Genomic DNA, 17,924 nt, shown 5'->3' with positions numbered 1-17,924 from the left:
TTCTAAGAGACTTGCAACACCCTGAACAGATATAATCTGGTCGTTCCGTCTCGCTGACTGACCTCAGCACGTGAATAAGGCCAGCTTTAAGCAGCTGAAGTGGTGTTTACTTTTGTCCAGAATCTATACCCTAATTGTAAATTTGCACTTTAATTTGTAGTAACCCCAAGTAATAGGACATTTCCATGTCAAAGTGGGGCCCATGAAGAATGTCGCAGGCATGGGTTTGAATTGGGGTGATCCCTGAGAACTATCCTAGTGAAACTGATGTTCTAATCTGTACGTCAGCCACAGCGGCATGTCGAGTAGCTCATTTGGAGCTAATATCAAATCCTTACTAAAGACCCCTTACAGAGGCCCCTGAACTCCCCACCAAGAGACTGTGCCTCAGAGTGTCATGAAGAGCAGGGACAATGACCCAGATAACTCAGACTGAAGAAAGGTACCACTTCTGCTTCAAAGTGTCCAGTAAGACACTTGGCGGTGAGAGTATTAGAGAGCGGAGGTAAAACCATCCTGGAACGATCCATACAGCCTCTATCCTCCCTTTGCTTGGCGTGAGAATACACAAACTGTTTATATTGAGTTAGGTAAAATAAGCAGAAGATAATTCTGAGACCATTATTTTATGTTGGCAGGTCGTATTAGAGCTTGTTAAGAAGACTCCTTTGGCAGAAACAGACTCACAGATATAGGAAACAAACTTGTGGTTACCAAAGGGGAGACAGAAGGCGGCAGAGGCAAATTAGGGGTATGAGATTAACAGATACAAACTACTTACTATGTACACAATAGATAAGCAACAAGGACGTATAGTATAGCACAGGGAATTATAGTCATTATCTTGTAATAACTCATAATAGAGAATAATCTATAAAAATGTGGAATCACGATGCTGTATGCCTGAAACTAATATAATGTTGTAAATCAACTATGTTTTAATACACTTTGGGGTTGCTTTCGGTACTCACTGTAGGAGAAAACTGCCTTGGGAGTGATTAGTAGAAATCTGTAATTGAGTACCCCTAGTGTCCATGGGAAAGAGAGAACTCAGAGACAGATGACATAAAACTGGGCATTTTATCCTTTGCCATGGGGTACAAAGTGCTTTTTCCCCTCCTCGGGGGGATCTGTGAAATGCAACATAGAACTGTAACCTAGGCCGGTTGGGAAGGGTCTACCCTTTACTAGACCAGGGTCAACACCACCATAGGGGGCTAGAAAGTAGCACCATCATGACCTCGCTGGTACCAAAGTCACGAGTTTGTTTTAGGTTCTTTTCTTATACAAGATAGCAGCACCCCAAGGTAGCTGAAGAAAGAGAAAATTCAACTCCATTTCAGGCTATTAGATCTGAGAATTAGACTTGGCTGTTCGATCTGGCATAGAATCATTGAAAGAAGTGTCATTATTTGGTGCCCGTTCCTTTGTCCAGACATTTCACTGTAATTTTCTCTTTCTCTCATCCCCTTACCCTGTTGTCCCTCTCACAACAGGTGTAGAAGACATCGTGGCAATAATGATTCCTGAGCCCAAAGGGAAGGAGATAGTAAGCCTGCTGGAGAGAAACATCACCGTGACGATGTACATCACCATCGGAACCCGGAACTTGCAGAAATACGTGAGCCGCACCTCGGTTGTGTTTGTCTCCATCTCCTTCATCGTCTTGATGATCATTTCCCTCGCCTGGCTAGTCTTCTATTATATCCAGAGGTTTCGATATGCAAATGCCAGGGACAGGAACCAGGTGAGTAGCAGAAAGTTAAAAAAAGAAAAAACTTAAAAATTATTACCAGAATAAGACATATTATTGTGTAAACTTTGGAAATCACAGAAAATACCAAGACCAAAACCAAAATTACCTATGATGCCCCCACTCAGGATAAACACTGTTAACATTTACTGTATAGTTTTTCAGATCTTTTCCAGGTACACATATTTTGATGTTTTGCTAACATTGTTCTGTAACATGGAAGTGCTTTGTCCCACGTTCCTATTGCTCATTTGGGGGACAATTATTTACTTATTTAAGAACAAAATAAAGGGAGAAAGAGGAAGGGAGCTGAGATTATGCTAATTGTATCAACATAATGTGGAAAGAGCCAGGATGTCCTCCTTGTGAACAGAAGGAGACAAAAAATAAAAGGTATTTTAAAAAACAACTAATTTTGGAACAGACAGTGCCTACACATAGTATAAAATGAAGAAGGTACAAAATGGTATACGGTGAAAAGTAATTGCTTTCCCATGTTTGTCCCTCAATTAAGCAGTTCTTCTCCTTGGAATATCTTTCCTTCCAGGGATATTTTATATGCTTACAAACGTGTGTGTGTGTGTATATGTGTGTTTTTAAACAAATGATAGCACACTTAACTCTGTACCTGTATTTCTCACTTCATCTTGGAGATTAATTCTTATCAACACTCAATCCAAGCTGCCTTCTCATTTCTAATAACTGTACAGGCAGACCTTGGAGATATGGCAGGTTTCATTCCAGACCACTGCAATAAAGCAAATATCTCAATAAAGCGAGTCAACAGGAATTTTTTGGTTTCCCAGTGCACATAAAAGTTATGTTTACCCTATACTATAGTCTATTAAGTGTGCAATAACATTATGTCTTAAAAAAACAATGTATGTACCTTAATTTTAAAATACTGCTAAAAAATGTTAACCATCATCTGAACCTTCAACTCATCGTAATCTTGTTGCAATAGTAACATCAGAGATCACTGATCACAGATCACCATGACAAATATAGTAATAATGAAAAAGTTTGAAGTATTGTGAGAATTACCAAAATGTGACACAGAGACACAAAGAGCAAATGCTACCAGAAAAAAATGGTGCCGATAGATTTGCTCAATGCAGGGTTGCCACAAACCTTCAATTTGTAAAATACACAGTATCTGTGAAGGGCAGTAAAACGAGGTATGCTATATAATGCTTTATTTTCTGCATATGCCGCATTTATTTAACCAGCTCCTATTAATGGACATGTTTTCTCTTACCAAAAAACAAAACAAAACACACACACACACACAAACATGTACACATGACACAACACATTTGTGAGTATATCTGTATGGTAAATTCTGGAAGTTTTATAGCTAGGGCAATAGTATGTGTACTTTAAACTATAATAGATACTGCCAAATTGTCTGCCAGAAAGGTTGAACCAATTTATACATTAACCAACAATATAGTAATACTGTTTATACTAATATAAATGACATTCATGCAGTAGAGTATTAATTTAATACTGCTTATACTAACATATACAACAATATACTAATGACAACCACTACTTACGCATATCCTCACCAAATGAATATTACAGCTTTTTTGTTGTATGCAATTTAATAAGTTAAAAATGGTATCACATTTTTCTTATCACAAATAACATAAAATAGAAAAAGGTGATTTTTTTTTTTTCTATGAAGTATCTGCTTACATTATTAGACCACTTTTCAATTGAGCTGTTGGTCACATCGTACTGGTGTGTATAAGCTCTTTACTGGTCAGAGCAGTTAACCCTTTTTTGGGGAATCCTACAGATTCCATTTTTTTTTCTCCCAAGTTGTTGTTGTCTTTGATTTATCTTTGGAGCTTTTTACCATGCAGAAATTTGGGGGTATTACATAACTGAATTTATCAATTTTTATAGCTCCTGAGTTTTATGTAATAAGATCTTCTATAGCCCAAGACTATAGAAAAACAGTATCTCATGGTTTCATCCACTGCTTTTTTAATTTCACTTTTATGATTAAACTTTAATCTACAGAGAACTTATTTCAGTGTAAGGAATCAAGTACAGAGCCAACATTAGTTTTGTTTCAGATTGCCTACCAGTTTTTGTAACTGGTATTTATTGAATAATTAATCTTTTCCTTCTCGTATGCAGAACCCTCCCCATCTAGCATATATTAAAGCCCCATATGTATTCAGTTCTATTTCTATGCTCTATAAAATGTAGCTTTAATCTGTCTATTCACATTCCAATATCATACTGTTTTGAATGTTTTAGCACCATAATGTCTCATATCTGTTCATGCTAATCTTCTTTCATTGCTCTTTCACTTTTTTCGTGTTTATCTTTACATGATTTTAGAATCACTTTTAGCTAGGTTTTTAATTTATAGAATAATTTAGAAGGAGTTTATAACCTACTGATGTTGAATCTTCCTATCAAAGTGTAGTATATGTTTTCCCTTTATTCAATTATTCTTTTTATTCCCTAATAGCATTCAAACTATCCTCATTTAATCTTGCACATTCTTCTTATGTTTATTCCTAGGTCATTGTGTTGCAATTATAAATGAAATCCCCTTTTTCATATGGGAAGTCTTTTGATTTTTTATGTTTATTTTGTACATTATTATAATTTAGTAATTTATGTATTTTATAATTTATTATCATTTTAAATTATTATTATTACCTTAATAATAGTGATCTTATATAGTATATATTAAATGCAGGCATGTTGTAAGAGCTCTCTATATATTTACATACTTAACCTACTTCATAGGCTTATAGCAGATAATTCTGTTTTCTTCATTTTACAGAGAGGGAAACAGGTTAAATAAGTTGCCCAAGGTCACACAGCCTGTTGCTAATAGAGACAGCAGCTGAACCAACAGCAAGGCTTCAGAGTGTATGCTCTTAACCACTACACTGCGGTACTTGTGATTGTTTGTATCAGTTTATCAGGATTATACTAATAATATGCAATCAATGATAATTTACTTCTTTCAAATTTTAAAACTCCTTTTTTTCTCTATTATCTAACTTCACTGACTTGTGCCTCCAGAATCAACTAAAGTAATAGTAGTAATAGTGAACATATTACTCTTCATTCAGTATTTAATGGGAACATTCTGAGTTTAATGGATCGTTTTTATCATTTCTCAATTTTATTATTTCCCCATGCAGTCTTCTAGGTTCAGACATATATTTAACATGTTGTATAAATGTCAACATAGTCCTGTTTTATTCAGAGTTTTAATCAAGAATGTACTTTTAATTTTAACAAATGCCTTTGCAAGAGCTGTAGTCTGGGTTTTCTCTTTTGATCTATTAATAGGAGTGGTTTAAATTAATGGATTTCCTAATATTGAACCATCCTGAATTTCCAGTACATGCTAATCCTCTAATGTGTGCTAGACTGTTTTGATCATATCTTATGTGGTACATTATTTATTTTTTACCTTGATATTCACATGTGAAATTTGTCCATAGTTTACATTTTTATCATGTTTAGGTAAGGGCTATACTGGTTTTATAAGAAGAATTTGCAAATTTTCCTCCATTTCCTATAGTCCAGAGTTGCAGTGTCCAACATGGTAGTCACTAGCCATGCGTGTCTATTTAAATTTAAATTAATTGTAATAAAATAAAATGTAAAATTCTGCTCCTCAGTCATACTAGCTACATTTCTAGTGGCTACTAGTATAGATACAGCATAGATAGGACACTTTCATCATCATAGAAAGCCCCATCGGACAGCCCAGTTCTAGAGCATTTTAAACAGCCCTGGAATTCGCTGATCCTTGAAGTATTATAGAACTTTTTGTAAGCCAATAAATTCTAAGTTGTTTTAGGAGGACAGCTCTTGGACTTTTTATTTATTTTATGGAAATTTGTCTGTTTAAATCTTCTATAGCTTCTGGAACAATTTTTTAAAACATTTTTATTGCTTTTTTCTGACTCTCAAAATGATGCATGTTTATTCTAATAAATTTTGGCAATCATAGAAAAATACTAAAAGAGAAGACAAAATCACTCATCACCTTACTGAATTGTTAACAATTGAGTACATTACCTTTCAGACTTTTAACCCCATATATATATATATTCAGTAAAATGTCATCGTATATGTGTCTATGTATGCATGAGATACACACATGTAAGACATGTGAGTTTGTGTTCTCTTTTCTTATTAAATGGTGAGCATTTCCCCCATCATTAAATAATCTTTGAAACATGATTTTTGGTGGCTACCTAGTAGTCGGTTTCCACCACTTACCACAAGTGGACAAGATACTTTGTGCTGTAGTTTTCTAAACTAAATGGGAATATACCTTCTTTTTATAGTTATAGTGAGGATTAAATGGCTTAATGTATCTTCTATTTTAAAGTCCCTGAACATGATCAATCACTTGCAAAGCTCTCAATGAAGGGTGTCATTATTACTATCATATAGATTCCATAACGATTCCATACAATTCCAACTGTGCCACTTTTACTGAATATTCTGGAATTTAAGCGGACAGTTATTACCAGTTAGACACAAGGCAGTGAAACTAGATATAGAATAAATATGTTCAGTTCCACTGGTTCCTAAGGGTTACGTTTGAAGAAACCATACAGATATAAATCAGTTATTGCAAAGACACTTTCCAGCTGATCCAACAATGATCAATAGAAATGGTACCCCTATCTTTTTGAGTCTATAGATAACCCAAGCAATTACTGGGAAATTGAGGTAAGGATGAAATTTTAGGCTTGACTTGGTTGAGTAACTATTTCAATTGCTAGTTCACTTTGTGCCGGTAGATAGAGATTGCATTTCTGTCCTGGCCTATGCATACTCTGTGACGTATGTGAAAAGCAAATCAGAGGTGGATGGGGTTTAAGTGTTTACTCTGCTCCCTTCCTTGATTACAGGATGTTACCTTCAGGTTACGCAGTGAATTTGGATCATGCTGAAAGTTAGCACTGTTTCTTGATCAAAATAGACACCATACTTTAGCCCTTTTATGAGTGGAATAAGACTATTTAATTTCCCTTAGAAAAATATTTTTCTTTTGATGGGCAGTGCTTCGTTCCATTCAGCGGAAAGTTACAGCTGCATAAGCTATAGCTGTACTAACCATTAGGTGAACTGAAGTCATTTATTTTTATTGAAGCACTATTGGCCCTTCAGAAAGAGTAACTCTCAGGTTAGATGTAGGCTCACGGTCTGAAATGGAATATCAAAGGCATTCATGTTACATTGGTGAAGTATCTAACCTTTCAGGTGTGTGATAGAGAGACTGAACTTGAATTAGCCAGAAGCGTACCTCAGTCTCTGCTTGGCTTGGTGGAGATCACACTTAGAGGAAAGTCACCGTCATCTTACACAATCATTAGCCTTTTCAGATCATTTCAATGCAGTTTCTCACAGAGGAAGATTTGCTAGATGTTCTTTATGTTAGTAACCTCACAGCGAGGTAGATGATGACATGGAGATATGGGCCACAATTTAAAGTGGAGAAGGAGATTTGGCCGGAGTGCCATGTTTCCTAAAGCAACGATACCAAGATAGTGCCAGTGCAAGGCAATAGTTAAACACACAGCTTTGGAGCCAGGTCTGGATCCACATCTTTACTCTGGCAGTTTCTAGTCGTATGATCTTAGGTGGGTCTTCACCTTTCTGTGCCTAGATTTCCTCACATATAAAGTGGGAATGGGGACTTCCCTGGTGGTCCAGTGGTTAAGACTGTGTGCTCCCAATGCAGGGGATATGGGTTTGATCCCTGGTCGGGGAACAGAGGTCCTGCATGCTGCATCCAGGAAGGGTCTGTAAGTGGAGATGCTTCTGTCTACTAAAGAGCGAGAACCAAAGTGGTCCCTGATGGATGCTGCGCTGTCCTCAGGGGATAGAGAGCAAGTATTCAGTGAGGTCATTAGCCGTTGATTTACTGTGTTTCGATAATTCAGGTCTCAAAGGATCTTTGCCTCCCAGTTCTGTTCTGAGCGGATGACAATGATGAGCTGGTAAAGCTGGAAATGACGTGACTTTACATACCTAAGGTTACTAATAAAAGAAACTAAGGTCCAGAATATTTAAGTGACTTGGCCAAAGTCACACAGTCAGTGAGTGCCAGAAAGAGGACTAAAAGCTGGATTTTCTTACTCCCAAGCCATTGCCTTCTCCTCTACAACACCTCCTCCCCCCTCCAAAATAATCCTGATGGTTTTACCTCATGCCCTGTGTGCACAAACAGCTTTAAGTCCTTACGCTGTGGAGTCACCATGGCCGCCAAAGGAGTCTAATTCTTTTATCCATATTTCTAAGTGGATGGAGGGGTGATTTGCATCATAGAAATTGATTGGACTTGCTGTGCAATGGTTTCTGTCCCATCAAGCAGGCCCAGGAGAATCATTATTATGTATTAGAGCAAGTACGGGAAGTGGCTGAGTCACCTGTGGCCACATGAGCATCCAGATGACTGGGACCAACTCTGTTTATGTCTATAATGGCCTCTCTTCACCTAGAACATAAGGACACTTAGTTATTTTTTCACTTGGTCGTGTTGATGATGACAGTAATCATGATTAGAAAATATAGCTGTCAGGAAAAAAAAGAGGCAAAGATGATACAGAATTATTCAACCAAATGAGATAAGAAGAACATAAACTCGATTTTTTTTTTTTTTTTTTGCCGTATGAGGGCCTCTCACTGTTGTGGCCTCTCCCGTTGCAGAGCACAGGCTCCGGACGCGCAGGCTCAGCGGCCATGGCTCACGGGCCCAGCCGCTCCGTGGCATGTGGGATCTTCCCAGCCCGGGGCACGAATCCGTGTCCCCTGCATTGGCAGGCAGACTCTCAACCACTGTGCCACCAGGGAAGCCCCATAAACTCGATTTTGATGCTGTGTTATGGCATCCTTAGTCCTAGTTTTTTCTCACCTTGACTGCATTTCTGTTTATAACACAGAGGGGAACTAGAGGGAAATGTCTTATTTTTCTCAGTTTCTTAAGTATTTAGGAGATAACTAAATTATACATCTTGGGTTGGAGTCTGTCATTGTTTACTATCCTTGTTGGTGTTTATGTCAGACTTTATTCTTCTAATAAATGGCTGTGTGTTTATTTTCCATAAAGCTGTTTACCTTCATTGTTGTCAAGGAACCAGTAACCTTGGTAAATATTTTCTTATACCTGTTTCAGTCAAATTGATGAGTAAATCTAATTACCAAGATGGCTCAACTCCTGACAATTTTCAGTGAAAAGTATAATATGATTTGGATCTGGTTGGGTTAGAGAACATCTATAGGAGCATCCTGGAGAAGGGATAGGAATCCCTGCCTGAAACAACAGGTCTGTACAAACCTGAGGAGGTCCCTATCTGCCCAAGGTGGTCCCTCCATCTACCTGAGGTGGTCCCTAAGTCTTCCATTAGCATCACATCACTCTGCATTTCTAGGAAAGAGTCTGTTTTGTGATGATCTTCCGCTCCAGTCCCTAGATTCTCTGCTCAACTACATACAAGACTTGGTTTGAGCAAGGTCTGTAGCTTTCCCTCTCATTTATAGTCGGTGCAGTTAAAATCCCAAAGACAGAAGAGACCAACTACAAGAGCAACAACTTCCTTATTTGGGCCATTTTATTAAGAATGTTTATGGGCTTCTGTCATTAGTTTGCATTTTGGAAATCCAATAATACTAGTGTGAAAATAGTTGAAAGTGGGACAATCATCTTTATTCAAAAGTCAGTATTTCTGATTTTCATGTCACTCAAGAAGAAATAGAGACATGCCTATATTGACAAAATTTGGCTACATGCAAATGGTCATAGCATTTTTTTAAACTTTACAGTGCTTTTCCCTGATCCCATAGTTATCATCTATATCTCAGAAGCTGGTTTTTCCGTATTTTCCAGGTATCTAGATCATCTCTTTTTCCCCTGACAGGGAAGATTTTCATATCCTTCATTAATCCCTACCAAAACACAATCCTTTTCCTCCTCAAAAGAGGTATAGGTGGGCTTCCCTGGTGGCGCAGTGGTTGAGAGTCCGCCTGCCGATGCAGGGGACACGGCTTCGTGCCCCGGTCCGGGAGGATGCCACATGCCGCAGAGCGGCTGGGCCCCATGAGCCACGGCCGCTGAGCCTGCGCGTCCGGAGCCTGTGCTCCGCACCAGGAGAGGCTGCGACAGTGAGAGGCCCGCGTACCGCAAAAAAAAAAAAAAAAAAAAAGAGGTATAGGTAAGCTTTGCTTACCTTATCACATGTATTACTTATAGTTTTCCATAAATTTTCCCATTAACTGGCGGAATTTCTCAGGTTGTATTTCATGCTTTTAAAAAATCTCTGGATTTAAGATTTTATTCACTTATCAACCCTTTATGGAGTTTCCATTAGATAGTAAGCTGCAGAGAGCAGGAAAGTGTATGTATTTTTTCACTACCATTGTTTCAAAACCCAGAGCTAGGCCTGGAACAAAATAAGTGATCCGAGATACGTGTGGAATGATCACGGGTCACTGATTGAAGGCAGCTTTATTCTAGGTGCTGGGGACACAAGGGGAAGCAAAAATAAACCCAATTGTGCACTCAGGGAGCTCACTTGAGCGAAGTAGAACGGGAGTTGATCATCAAAGTAAACATCAACTTGCAAATGTTGTGACAGTGCCATGAAGCAAAGGTACAAGGAGCTGTGAGGATCTGGCCTCCAGGGGTCCTCTCTCCTGGAAGAAGAGGGAGGAGCTTCCTGAGGAAGTAGCTTGAGTTAAGACCAAAGGATGGTTAGGCACCAGCTAGAGGAAGAAGAAAGGAAAGAGAGTTGCATCCTGTTTAGTTTCATCTCAGTTCTTTTCTTTTCCTCTCACTGTATGTTCCCCCTTGGTATTTATCATTATAGCCTCTTCCTGTTTTCCCACCACCTTAGTTTGCTCAGTACTCATGGATTTCTTTATAGGTTTCAAGTGTATGTTGGTCTCCTTTTAGGAAACAACCAAGGCTTACTTTTCTGTTAAAAATGCCAGTAATTATTTTAGAAACTAAGGACAGAATATCAAAGAGCAAAATGAATTAACAAGGGAAGCATGTCCTCTTCTACCTATTTACTCTAATTGGGGTGTGCTTAGGGACATGCCGTATCACAGGTACTTAATAGATTTTGATTGGTTGGTCAGCTGATTGGTTAGTTGCTTGGCTGGTTGACTGAATGGCTGGTTGGCTGGCTGGCTGGCTAGATGTTGGTTGGTTAGCTAGCTGATTAGTAGGTTGGCTGGCTGGCTAGCTGCTGGCTGACTGGGTAGGTGTTTGGTGATTGGCCGACTGCCTGGTCGGTGGACTGGGTAATTGGTGAAAAAAATGAGAGGGGTAATTTAGCTTTGGTTTTAAATTCAGACTTAATTTTTACTCAGATTCTGACTGACCTGTCACTAACTCTATGATATTAGACAATTTACTTAAGCTCTTTAAGTCTCCATTCTATAAAATAGTATTTTTCTCATAGAGCTGTTGTAAGGATAATAGTGATATAGCTTACAAAGCTTTAGCACGGTACTTAGGCTAAATGAACTCTTCATTAGTATATGCTCACTACTTTAAAGAAAAGAAAGAAGCTAGAGTTTTATTTCCAAAAGAAACAAAATTAGTGAAAGCAGATGATGATTCTTTTTAAATGTTTGCCCTATTTATCTTAGTCCTTCAAATATGTTTCACTGCTGCAAATACACTTCTGTTACAGACTAGAAATACACATACCTGAGAAGATTACAGTATGTGGAAAACTCATAAGCGCACAAGCAAACCATTTTTTTCCTTGACAGATTAAAACGTAATTCTCTCCCCACCCTCTTCCTCTCCCATTCTTCCTCATGACCCTATTATTGTATTATTGTAGGGTGCATTAGGATACTAACTTCCTCTATTAAAAAAAGAAGTGCATCATATATTATTTCTTAACGTGGGTGACAATGGTTACCCAGGTATTTGCTCTATAACTATTTGCTAAACTGAATAGGTATGGTTTATGTATTTTCCTATGTGCACACTCACACTTAAACACACACAAAAGAGGTGAAATTGGCATGTAACAAGGTGATGGGATAGGATAGTACAGACCAAATATAAACCTAAGTTGGGTCTAGATAAGCAAAGGAAATTGCTTAAAAATTCCAAATTGAAAGGAATACACAAACAATATACCCTGTGAACAAGAGATAGAGATTATTCCAACTACTCCAAATTGGCTATCTCCATGTCACAAATTGAGTGGCTAGAGTGACAAATTAGGGAACTGTTTGTTTGTTTTGCTAATCTGCATGGATGTGACCTGCGCTGGAGTCACCGTGGGGCAGGATCCTTCCATGTCGTATTCCACTTGCTTAACCTCAGGCATGAAGAGCTTCTCTCGATGACAGAGCTCTTTAGTAGACTGCGATGAGTCAAGTCCCTTTGCACAGGTATCACTGCCCCATCTCTTCCAGCCATCTTCATTAACATGCCTTCTACTTGTGCATGATTTCAGACACAGCTGCCCTGGTTTACTGAATGCTATCAGACACAAAGTTAAGAATTACAAGTCTTTATTACTAACAAGCAGCTTTTGGTTTTTCAGCGCCGACTGGGAGATGCAGCAAAGAAAGCAATCAGCAAGCTCCAGGTCAGGACCATCAAGAAGGGTGACAAGGTAACAGCCTCTTTTCTTTTTCGGCAAGGAGCTATTCAGAGAAGTGTCCGAGTTTCCTAGCAGCCAGTGTGGAAAAGAAGATGAGAAAGGGAAATACATACTAATAGTTCTCCTGTGAACATCTGTTATTATACCCATCATTATTTAACATAATTTAAAGCAGTTTATAAAATGCATACTATAGGACAACAAAGTAGTTGGAGGAAGAATTGAAAAGTAGGTATAGGAAAAGTAGACGCAACCAGGATGAAATCAGTATACACACGCATTACCTGAAACATATAGCAGAAATGGGTCCCAAAATTTAAGTTGGGGCTCTCCAGCAAGCCAATGCAAAGAGGGAAACAATATTCAAACAAATCTAATTACCTTATTCCAGTGTCCCACAAGATAAAAACAAAATGGCCGTTGCTGGTATTACAGCTTGAGAAAGTTTTTCCATGAATCCTTGCAAGGAAGATTGTTATGTGCTGAGTGATGTCCTCCGCTTGAGTCTGCAGCAAATGCAAGAAGCATATTTAGTCCCTCTGAAATTGAGTTTCTAGAACCCCAACGTCAAAGCAACAGTCTCTCTAGCTGTGGAATGATGACATAAAGCCAAAAGCAGAAGCATATCTTAAGGAAGGACCGCAAAGTAGGCCAGTCTAGGCCCACAAGCCTCTCAAGGCCTCTGTTCTCCCCAGGAGAATTTTTCCCCCAGGAGAAATTTTAGAGCAGTGAATTGCAGTACATGGGTTTGGGGCTCCTTGGGGCATCGTAAGAGATTCACAACTCTACTTGTATAGGGTATTGTCTCCAGTATGAATAATTGATTAGTCTCGCTAATTACGTGCTGCAGTTTTTCAACTATATAAAAATACCGTTGAGCTTAATAGGATAAAATTCATTTAAAAGTATCACTAGGGCTTCCCTGGTGGTGCAGTGGTTGAGAGTCCGCCTGCCGATGCAGGGGACACGGGTTCGTGCCCCGGTCCAGGAAGATCCCACATGCCGCAGAGTGGCTGGGCCCGTGAGCCACGGCCACTGAGCCTGCGCGTCTGGAGCCTGTGCTCTGCAACGGGAGAGGCCACAACAGTGAGAGGACTGCGTACCGCAAAAAAAAAAAAAGAAAAAAGTATCACTAAATTTAAAGTATATTTTTTCATTACTTTTTTATCCTCAAACAGGATAATAAAAGAACAAGGACTATTACATAAGTAATGTATTATGGGGTGTTGAAAGAGATTTATGTACTTGAAAAGAAAGCTGGAACCACTCTTTACGAGTTGTATACATTAGATTCCCGAGGAATGGATAGATTAAATATCATTTTGACAATTCTCCATGAATAGTATTTCTCATCCTCGAGACTTTGCTATGTCACCTCCGATTATAATAAGTAGCATTATTAGTAATGGTACATTAAAAAACTGTTCCCTCACAAAAGCTTTTGCAGTGGAACCCGGAAACAGAAAGTGGAGGTTGGAGGGAATAGAAACTAAACCAGTGTACAATAAATTATGGATTAAGAAAACTGGCGCCGAGACAGTTGAAAGCCTTGCTCCAGGCAAGCTCTCCTTTGGCTTGTTATTTGTGTGTTTACCGGAGTTGAAGGTAGGAAAGCAGGCTCATCTGTGCTGTCTCTGTTGCAGGAAACCGAGCCTGATTTTGACAACTGTGCAGTTTGTATTGAAGGGTACAAGCCCAACGATGTGGTCCGGATCTTGCCCTGCCGGTGAGTGGCTAGGCTGCCTGCTTTTGACTGGGGCGTGTGTGGAGAGTGTCTGCTAGCCTCTCTGGCTCCGACCTGCTCGGCCTAGCCCTGCAAGGTCAGTCTGCCCCAATGGTGCCGTATTCGAATAAGAAACCACCGACAAGCTCATTCTTTTTGTATAACCTTTCTCCTTGAAAACATTTTCTCTTGTGACATCAGAAATATTTTTCCGATCCTCTTCTCACCGAAGGGAGGAGACTACTGCTATGACCTAGGATCTCATGTACACAGTTTGATGATGTAGCTCCAAGTTCAAGGTTTTTTTAACAACAGATCTATGATATTCAGAATCATACTCGCTTTTACACGTGCTATTTTAATTAAAATAATGAACTCTTAAAAATGTTTTCTGAATGATCATGAAGGGATCAGCAAACCAGAATACAGTCAGGAGGGACTAGGAAGCCAAAGGCAGATTTCATTCCCCCTTATTTTTTATTGACAAGAAGAGAATGTGACCATCACCCCCAAACTTCTAGAATCTAGGGGCGGATGCCAGCATGTGTAGTTGGAAAAACTGCCAACTGGTGATTCTCTTAGAACCCTAATCCCTCTCTCTCAAGTGAAATTCACCATTAAGGTGTCTAGATTCTTTTTATACATTAAAATATATTTACATTTATTAATGTAAATATTAAAATTACATTTTATAACATTAAAATAAATATTACATTTATTAACATTAAATAAATTTAAATATTTCAATAAAATAAAATATGTTAAAGGTGCCTAAAGCTTTTTTAGTGTTTTTGCATCTGTGCAGGTGTCCTAAAAATAAAAATTAAATACTGCCTTAAACAAAGAGCCTTCGCTTAGAAATACTGGCTTTAAAAATTCTAACAGTATTTAAGGAAATAAAGTAGAACACAGTCACCACCAAGATATAAAACAATCCATTCGGTCATAAAACAATGTGATGTTAAGAACTATTTATTAGAAACACAAAAGAAATAGGATATGCCTTAGAGGACTTAGTTTAATAATCTCAAAGTGACAAAAAGGAACAAGATACTCAAATAGATGCAGACACTCCAAGGGGAGTGGATTGTGCTTGAAATGCTCTCAGGCAAATTGATCAGTAGGAAAACCAGCCTGAGGAAAGCGCACTCTGGTGGCCCCAGCTGAAGCCTTCAGGTGGGATTCCCTTTCCTTAGTTTATAGATGGTTGACTGTCTCTAAGAACAAATCATAAATTGGGCCACATAAAGACTTGGCAGCATCCTTCATGTGAGGGTACTATAGATAAATTCTCTCTCTAGACATTATACTTGGTATTTGCTTGGTGACTTCTAGAAATGCTGGCCAAGAATGGCAGTATGTGAACTACAGACAGCCTCTCCCGCTAGCATCTTTCCTCTCTGCAGCATTTTATTAAGAGTTTTATAAAGCCTCATACCTATGCACAAGGAAAGTCTTGATTCTCCTTTTCTTTGGAGCTGGCTTAGAGCCCTGTGAGTCTCCTACTAATAAAAAATATCCAAAGCTAAAATAAAAGGTAAATAGCATCTTTTCCTTGAGAATCCAAAAAACTTTACAAAAGTAATTACAAAAAAAAAACTAAAAATAGAACTACCATATGATTCAGCAATCCCACTACTGGGCATATACCCTGAGAAAACCATAATTCAAAAGGACACATGTACCCCAATGTTCATTGCAGCACTATTTACAATAGCCAGGACATGGAAACAGCCTAAGTGTCCAACGATAGGTGAATGGATAAAGAAGATGTGGCACAGATATACAATGGAATATTACTCAGCCCTAAAAAGGAACGAAATTGGGTTATTTGTAGAGATGTGGATGGACCTAGAGTCTGTCATACAGAGCGAAGTAAGCCAGAAAGAGAAAAACAAATATTGTACAATAACACATATATGTGGAATCTAGAAAAATGGTACAGATGAACCTATTTGTAGGGCAGGAATAGAGACGTAGATGTAGAGAACAGATATGTGGACACAGTGTGGGGAAGGGGAGGGTGGAACGAATTGGGAGATTAGGTTTGACATAAATACACTACCATGTGTAAAATAGTTAGCTAAGGGAACCTGCTGTATAGCACAGGGAGTGCAGCTCGGTGCTCTGTGACGACCTAGATGGGTGGGATGGGGGGTGGTGGGAGGGAGGTCCAAGAGGGAGGGGATATATGTATACATAGAGCTGATTCACTTCGTTGTACAGCAGAAACTAACACAACATTGTAAAGCAATTTTACTCCAGTAAAAGAAAAAAAAAACTATATATAGGCTTAGTTTAGCTCCATCATTCATACTGTATAAAATAGCTTGTTCAGTTAGAGCTCTTTCATGAGTATATTTCATGCTACTGCATATAATTGCTGGAGGTTGCATAATATCTAAGTCACAGATGTACCACAATGTAATTTACTAGGCCCCTGTTGCGGACCATTTAGCTGATTTCAGTTTTTAATTATGACAAATTACATTGCTTTAGCAGTATTTAAATTGTCATGATATATTATTCCAGATCTGCTTTTATAGTATATTTTTTAGAAATGTTAACAAAGACAAAAGTAGCACGTTAGTACTTGTCACCAAAAAGAAAAACTTTAGGAAGTTTAATCTTATTTATGCTAACACTTGCCCTAGGCCACTTTAGTTTGGCCTCAGGCTCCTCCTTTTTACATCATCATTTGCTTCTCAGCTCATTTCTTGATTCTTTTTGCTTCAAGTTCCTCACTGTACATCTGCTTTTATTTCCTTCCTGTGGGCCCTGCTTTAAATAACAAATACATCGAGCATTACCAAACTCAGGTTGTAGTTGCTGTTTGATCTTAAACTAGACACACAGGCCTACTCTTTGAAGAGTTCTCCAGTTTTTCCATGTGGCTTTTAAAATCAAGATATTTATGCCTGTTGCTGGTTTCTGCCAGACAGTTGGCACTAATGGATGTTATCAGACAAATGCACTGGCATTTGCTTTTTTGCTAGATAATTTCCTCTGGGGTATTATTAAGCCTTTGCTCCTATGAACTTTATAGTCTCTCTTACCAATTATTTCCAGGCTGACTCATCCACAGAATTCTTTGCATCTCCTTGGAGTAAAAACTGTTTCAAACAATGTTCCAGCGTATTGTCTTTCTTCTCTCACACTCTTTTCGGTGGCCTCCTAACTCCTGACATGCTGGGTGCCTCTCTTCTCTATGGTTGCCATTTCGGGTGTCTTTCCAAATCACCCAGTCTCGTACCATGACTTTTTCAAAATCATTCTTCCCTTTTGAAGACACTTGCACAAATTAGGATGAATTAATAAGTGATTCTTCCTCTTTATTTGTAGTCATGGTGATGAATAAAGTTAAACTGTGCACATATTCATGTGCCATTTCTCCCCCATTGTTCTTTCTTTGTCAGGGTCCTTCTCTAGCCCTTGGAGGCAAGCTTCCCCATGGGGTGAGCCTGGACACCCACGTTTCATGTGAGGGAGGGACCACAACAGCACACAAAACATCTCAGGTCTAACTTTGGTGGTTTGGATTTGATCCTAATACACCACTAAGATATTTTCCAAGGAGCTGTGGTTTTGCCGTAGCATACCTATGCCAAAACATACGACGACTGCATTCTAGGGCTGTTTTGTGTGACTAGGATCTGTACTTGCGATGATGATTTTTAGCCACAAAAGAGATCTTATTGAAGTCTGTTGTCTTCTCTTGTCCCGAGAAGAAGTTGGGCTCTCTCATTCTTCTTCAGCTTTGACCCTATGGTGTCCCCACTGTCCTTCAATGGTTATTCATCTCAAACTATTT

At 38.7% G+C, this 17,924-nt stretch overlaps 1 protein-coding gene across 1 annotated transcript in view; it reads left to right on the top strand.

Annotated features, from left to right (window-relative positions):
* The window catches only part of RNF150 (ring finger protein 150), a 245,283-nt gene that overhangs the window by 151,035 nt on the left and 76,324 nt on the right, over nt 1-17,924 (top strand). The window contains exons 2-4 of the mRNA XM_004263590.4: nt 1,497-1,747; nt 12,331-12,402; nt 14,034-14,116. Coding sequence (XP_004263638.1) covers nt 1,497-1,747; nt 12,331-12,402; nt 14,034-14,116 — 406 coding nt within the window. The remainder of the gene's footprint in view (nt 1-1,496; nt 1,748-12,330; nt 12,403-14,033; nt 14,117-17,924) is intronic.

The sequence above is a fragment of the Orcinus orca genome, chromosome 4 (assembly GCF_937001465.1).
Source record: "Orcinus orca chromosome 4, mOrcOrc1.1, whole genome shotgun sequence".
Taxonomy (NCBI): Eukaryota; Metazoa; Chordata; class Mammalia; order Artiodactyla; family Delphinidae; genus Orcinus; species Orcinus orca.
The sequence above is the reverse complement of the archived record's forward strand: the minus strand, read 5'-3'. Positions and strand labels throughout refer to the sequence as shown.